The sequence below is a fragment of the Strix uralensis genome, chromosome 3 (genome assembly GCF_047716275.1).
Source record: "Strix uralensis isolate ZFMK-TIS-50842 chromosome 3, bStrUra1, whole genome shotgun sequence".
Taxonomy (NCBI): Eukaryota; Metazoa; Chordata; class Aves; order Strigiformes; family Strigidae; genus Strix; species Strix uralensis.
The window spans coordinates 56726284-56732493 of NC_133974.1; the positions used below are offsets into that span (position 1 = coordinate 56726284).

General features: G+C 41.4%; 1 protein-coding gene across 1 annotated transcript in view; it reads right to left on the bottom strand.

Annotated features, from left to right (window-relative positions):
- CEP85L (centrosomal protein 85L) overlaps positions 1–5714 on the bottom strand; it is a 159344-nt gene extending 153630 nt beyond the window's left edge. The window contains exon 1 of the mRNA XM_074862364.1: positions 5689–5714. Coding sequence (XP_074718465.1) covers positions 5689–5701 — 13 coding nt within the window. The 5' untranslated portion in view covers positions 5702–5714. The remainder of the gene's footprint in view (positions 1–5688) is intronic.
- Positions 5715–6210: the final 496 nt, after the last annotated feature.

Below are 6210 nucleotides of genomic sequence, written 5' to 3' on the forward strand. Positions count from 1 at the left end.
GCATCAGTTTCTTAATTCTTACTGTTATTTAAAACTTTAGACTTCAGTCCTCTGAGCCATTTACTTCATCCCTTCCCTTGGGTAGCTCCTATTATCTTTATCTCAGAGGATTCACCAGAATATGGCTGTATGGTGTTTGTGTGACATACACGTGTGTGCAGAGGAGGAAGTGAGAACAGAAATGCGTCATCAGCATTTGAAAAGGATGGTACAGTACTAATAACCAGCCAGCAGCTCTGAATGTGTATGGTAACGGACAAAGTGGGCAAAACTACACCTTTGCTGGAAGAGGAGGTTATAAAGGTGAAGAGCTTAAAAGGAAGGTAGATACATCTAGTTACTTCTTAGTGCTTTTACTGAGATCTTTGCCATACAACCTTTTCTCCCCTGTGCATTTCATTGCAGTATATGCTCCTCCTATCAATCTGCTTTATGGACATTTTATTGACATGCTTTTAAGAACCTCTCAGAAAGGACTTCAGCTTATGTGAAGCTAACAAGATTTCAACACTCCATGTCCTTGTCCCTCACAAGACATCACTGCACAAACTATTCCAAGAAATTCTTTCAGAGAGGACACCGTACTGTTGCCCATAAATCTAAGGGCAACAGATTGAAAAATTAAAACTATAAAGACACTAAGTGATGCAAATTAATTAGACAAGGCAGAGGAATATTTTAACAAATGCTATTCTGCCACACAACTCACCAGTACTTTAAAGATAATGCTATTATATTTCCATCAGAGTCAGCAGTAGATGCAGTAGTCTTTGGATAAGATCCTCTGCCTCCTAGCAAACTGTTGACAAGGAGATGGAGGCATGACCAATGCCTGAAGTGACTCGGAGGATGATGGAAGCACTGCGTAGTCCAGCCCCAATTTAGGTACTGATGATGCACACTGGAGAATATCTTCTCTTTAAAAGCTTTGGTAGCAACATTTTAGATTCAAGGCAAATGCCAGGTCTATATTATTAGAGCAACTTTAGTTACAGGGAGAGCTGTGAGATTTAACAGATCTGGTCCAATCATTTACAGGTGGAACTAAACTGCAACACGTGACACTTTTTCTGTCTTTTTCACTAATTCTCTTATCTGCTCTCTCAACACTATTCAGAAATGCTATGTTCACTGACAGCAAAGCTTGCTATTTTGCATGGTGTTTCATGGATTTAGTCCATACATTCCCAGGGACTTGTAAATCACAGGTTGAAAATTATTAATCTCTCCCTCTGTAGAGACCTTTGTAAGCCAAGACCACCTCCGCTCGCAGTCCTTCATGGTTTCCTTAAACAACTGCTATCCTGTATGATCAAGCTGCCTTTGCACTGAAGATGCACATCAGCCATGCCGCTGCCTTATTAATATCCATGTAATTCTCATCCTCTCCATTGCAGGCTACTGTTTTTGCCATGCCTTCTAAACACTGAGCAGCAGTTCAAGCAATTCACCAGTCTGAGGAAGCTGTTGACTTCACCCTTCAAACCTATATTCTCTGTGTTTGCAAAACAAAGCTGCTTGCTGTGACCCTTTCTGCCATTATAGCTCTGTTAATGAGTTGTTCAGTAAAGCTAGGAAAGCACTGGGAGATAATGGATATCCTATCTACTGCCAGTTAATCACCTTGAACCAGCTGCTTAGCCTGTGTGGTTTGTCAAGACCACTGCTCTCACCACACCTGGGATGTTTTTGGGAGCCAACCTTACCTTCCTCCAAGTGATTCCAGAGCAGTGCTTTGTCAACCACGAAGTGCTTTACTAAGGCAGACCAAACAGCTCACAGCTGTCAAAGTCTTGTCTGTTCCAGACACTGAGCAGTGGCCTGTTCCTCAAACACACTCCTCTGTACTGCGAATCTTTTGAGAAGGACTTAATTCCACTGATCAGCCATCTATGGTGACTTTCCTCATTCTTTAGTTAAGAATCTTTTTTCTTCTTTCTGTGTATTATATAGCGCATGTGACTTCCTGAACAGACCAGCTCCTCCTGCTCTGGATCATCTTGCTCAGAGCCATCCATTCTTTGGACCTTTTTTCCCTGTGTCTCTGGTACAATGCAATCCTCATCTTCATCCTGCTTGTAAATGTCTGTATTTTGGATATTGTATTGTCTTTAGGGTGCCTTTTCCTGACATCATCAAATGTTCAGCATTGGTGATCTAGAGTCTGCCTTGTAGTACTTCCTTCTTAGTCATTGTTTTGAATGCCCCTCTCAGCTTGAAAAATCTGAAGATAATTCTGCAATTTCAAAGTTCCTGGCAAATTGGTTTATTTCCACCTTAGCTGTTTGCTTGCATTTCCTGCAAAGTTTTTGGGGTTTTCCCATTTATAGTGCATATGCCCCTTCACAGTGTCCCATGGACTCTGCCTTTTCACAGGCCAAGATATCTTCTAATATCAAGGGTACCTTAGCCACTTCCATAGCGTATGCAAGGCAGAACTTTTCAGGACTAACTTAATTGCCGGTAGATATTCCTCTGCACTTTGTTCCGGGCTGATGCCAAAAGCTTGTGGCTCACCATCTTCTCACAATTCAGTTTTGCCATAGGTCTCTCTGGCATCTTCTGTTTATATCTTGACTTGCCTTCACTGCTTATGTGCTATGAAGCAACAGGAGATTTGCTGGAAACTTTGCCACTGACATAAACAAGGGGCAAGTGAGTTTTTAGGGAAGAGTCACTCATGATACTGGCAATACCAGGTAGAATATCTTAGGTCAATTTTCTGTTTAGCTTCAACATTATAATGCACATGTAGATGCTGTAGTAGAAGCTTTTGAAAAGAAACAATCATTCACTCACTAGTTTTTGGCTCCACATCTGCACTTACTCCTGCAAGCTATCAGCACCTGGATAGTCCAGTCAGCATTCAATACACAAACGTTTCTCTCAACTGCTCTCTAGTACCTTGCCCTTGTAACAGAACTCTTTGATCTCCTGAAGCATACAGATAATGTGAATGGATTTCATACAGGTGATGCACACAACGGGCACAGAATAGCTAGCCTCTGAGCTCCTCTAGCACCTTTGGAAGATCTTTAGAAACAGAATCTGTACGTGACAGTCATAGGAGTTTAGGAGAACACTCTGCTTATCAACTCCAAACGTCACTAACTCCCGACAAAAACATAAATTGAGAGAAATTATAAAATAAATACGGATTTTTGCTCTGTATAAACTCTTTGCAGAAGCATCTAGTTCAGAATAGGCATGAGTTTTATGAAAGACACAACACAAAATCTAAACTTCACTTACATAGCCTATGATAAAAAAACATTTTGTGAATTAGAGGAGCACTGCACAGAGAGACAAGCACTGAATCTTATGGCAAACCAAATCCATTATTTATTATTTAGCAGAGCTTCTGTAATACAATTCTGTACATTGACTTATTTATGAAGTGCAGTAAGAAAGAAAATGAATTAGTGTGTGGATAAAATAAGGTTTTATATTCAGCTAATATGCTAGCTAAAATTGAAACTAACAAACACAAGCTGAAAAGATGCCATAATGTCCTTAGCCACGACTTGGGGAATATTAACTTAAATATGTCAAAGCAAATGAAGGAAGGTGTATATAGTGACTGTGAAAGATGAGACTCAGCTTCTGGTTTCTCAGGCCACCAAAGAGCTTTTGTGTTATAGGCAGTAGGAATGAGAGCTCCCCTTTGCACAAAACTCATCCTCCTCCTGAGCATTCATAGCAAACCATTTACACCATTGCCAGGCTTGGCACTGACAAGAGATTTGGGTTGGCACCACCAACGCTAAGCTACAATAATCCTTTAAAACAAAATTTGCCACCAGACAGCAGGAAGGTGACTCAGAATGCAAGATCCTGTTCTCCACACTTGTCTGGCCATGAGACCCTGCGAGACCCTGCTGGCACTGTCAGTGGTGATGTCCATGAGCGCCAAGTCTAACAGTAGTTTCTCTGACATGGAGCCTTTTGGGGACTCACGGGAGGCAACAGAGACAAGCTGAATAGCAGCATTGAAAAATATCCTCTCTCCTCTTTAAATCAGAGTCAGAGTGTCATACAGTATCTGTGACTCTCCTGAAGAGCAGCTCTCTGGCTTCATGCTGCCCGGAGTTGCATTTCCAATTCTGCAGCTGAAGTACCTAACTGCCTTGTGCAGCTCACTGAAATGCAGTGTAATGCCCAAGGGCTGTATTTTTCTCTCTATCTCAGAAATTGAAATTAGTCCCTATTACAAGGCTACCATCATAAGTCTCTGCATCTTGTGGTTCTTCAGGTAAACTACAGGGATCTTTTTGGGCCTTCATATGTCACTTCATATCCGGTTAATGATATTTTAAGTTAGTGTAAGTGTATAGGGGAGTATTCTAGTTTGCTTAACCTTAAGCAGAATGAATCTTTAAAGTGACGATGCAAAGAAACCCAAAGTGTCACTGATGAGCATACAGCTAAATAATTTATTTTCTATTATTCATTTCACACACTAAACCATAATAATATTTGTTCTCATTTTTTTGCATTTGCTACTTTTTAAGTTAGCAGCTTTCTTTTCTTTTCTAAATCTCACTTTTTCCAGAGGTGAGAACAGAAGTTTTGCTTGAGTAAACTGAAATTGTAAAACTGATCAGAGATGTGTTAAAGAAATGAAAACTTTTTGGGTGAGTGGAGAGAAGCATGTCACAGGCAGGTTATCAATTTCAAAAAGAAGTGGTGGTACGTGGCATCAGTGGTTTCCAAACACTCAGACACAGAGGAAAACTCGGAGTGCAAAGAACATGCCGAGGCTCTCTGCTCTTCTGTGGCCTGAAAAGAACAGCCTCTATGGCTTGCTCTGCGTTGGCTTAGTTCCTGCGTTACCAGCAAAACAACTGCTTAGCAACCCAGCTTTTCCCACAACATTTCCTCACATGCGTTCTGTGCCCAGAAAAAAAGTATAGCACCTAATATTCTGTCTGGATAATCACCTTATTTGAGAGGTATATTCAGCCCCCTGTATGCATTGAAGCTGTAACTAGCAAGGCAATTGCTGTGACAGACAGCGCAGCCAAAGTCAAACCAGTCCTATCTGTGCTGCAAGCTGCGCAGTAACGCTGTGCGCCCTGAACAGGTTATCTGTGCATCAGACAGACAGCAACTTGCTGCTTCCCTCCACCATATTTCCCCTAACAAAGGCAGGAAGCCGTGGCAGTTAGCAAAAAGGTACAGATATCCTTCCTACTGAAAACCCTGTTTTGTGAACAGCGAGGGAGTTCTCTAGCACACACTTCACAACCGTCAGGAGAGTCCATCTGAAAGCATAAATAATTCAGTACTTTAAAAAAACATGCTGGTCTGAACACGTGAAACTGCTTTTTCAGTTACTGCCTTTAAGGAACATTTACAGTCATACAGTAGATTTAAGAATAGTTACATTTTCTTATCTGACATCCCAGCTGAAGCAGCATCTTGCAACTGAATATTTAAGCTACTTTCCTCACAGTTTCAGCACCAGTAAAAGAAAGAGTTGCCTTGAATCTTCTGCAGCTGTTTCTGAGCAACATACCAAGAGGACTGCAGAATACCTGAATTTGCTCATATGTTATCTGGAAGCACAAGGCTTCTCATCCCTCCAAAGGACAGGCACTGTTTGAGCAGTGCTGTAAATAAGCTCTAACCAGCATAATTAAGACAGCACTCTTAATCAAACACACAGAAATTAAGGCAGCAACTTACTTGCCGTCTTCATAACTTCCTCTGGAACATTGTCTTTTCGAATGAGTGCAACAGGAAATTGTGGTAATTACGGGTAAACTGCGCGGCTGCAGCTCAAACCACCCACTGCAAAGTGCAAAGGCAGTCAGCACTGGATTGGTAAGCAGCAACTGACAGCCGCCTCCCCTTCTTCTTGTACTTTGCATGTAAATCTTAAACAGACGCCATGTGGAGAGAAGTGACTTTAACCAAGATCCCCGTGAAATATGTCTGCGAAAAGGCTTTATTACTCATGATAGCTCTATGCTCGGAATAGCAATACTTACCTCTGTGAAGTGCTCTGAGACCTACAGATGAAAAGCATCCTAGGTGTGCTATCATTCATTACTGATTTTATCTGGACAGGTATTCACTGTCTTTATTAAAGGCAATACTGGCAATCATTTTACATCATATAGGGATCAACTGGACCTCTCTTGGCCTGTCTTTTGCTGCGGTGTGATAGGGTACTGAGAAGAGAAGTGCACACTGATGGGTCAAATA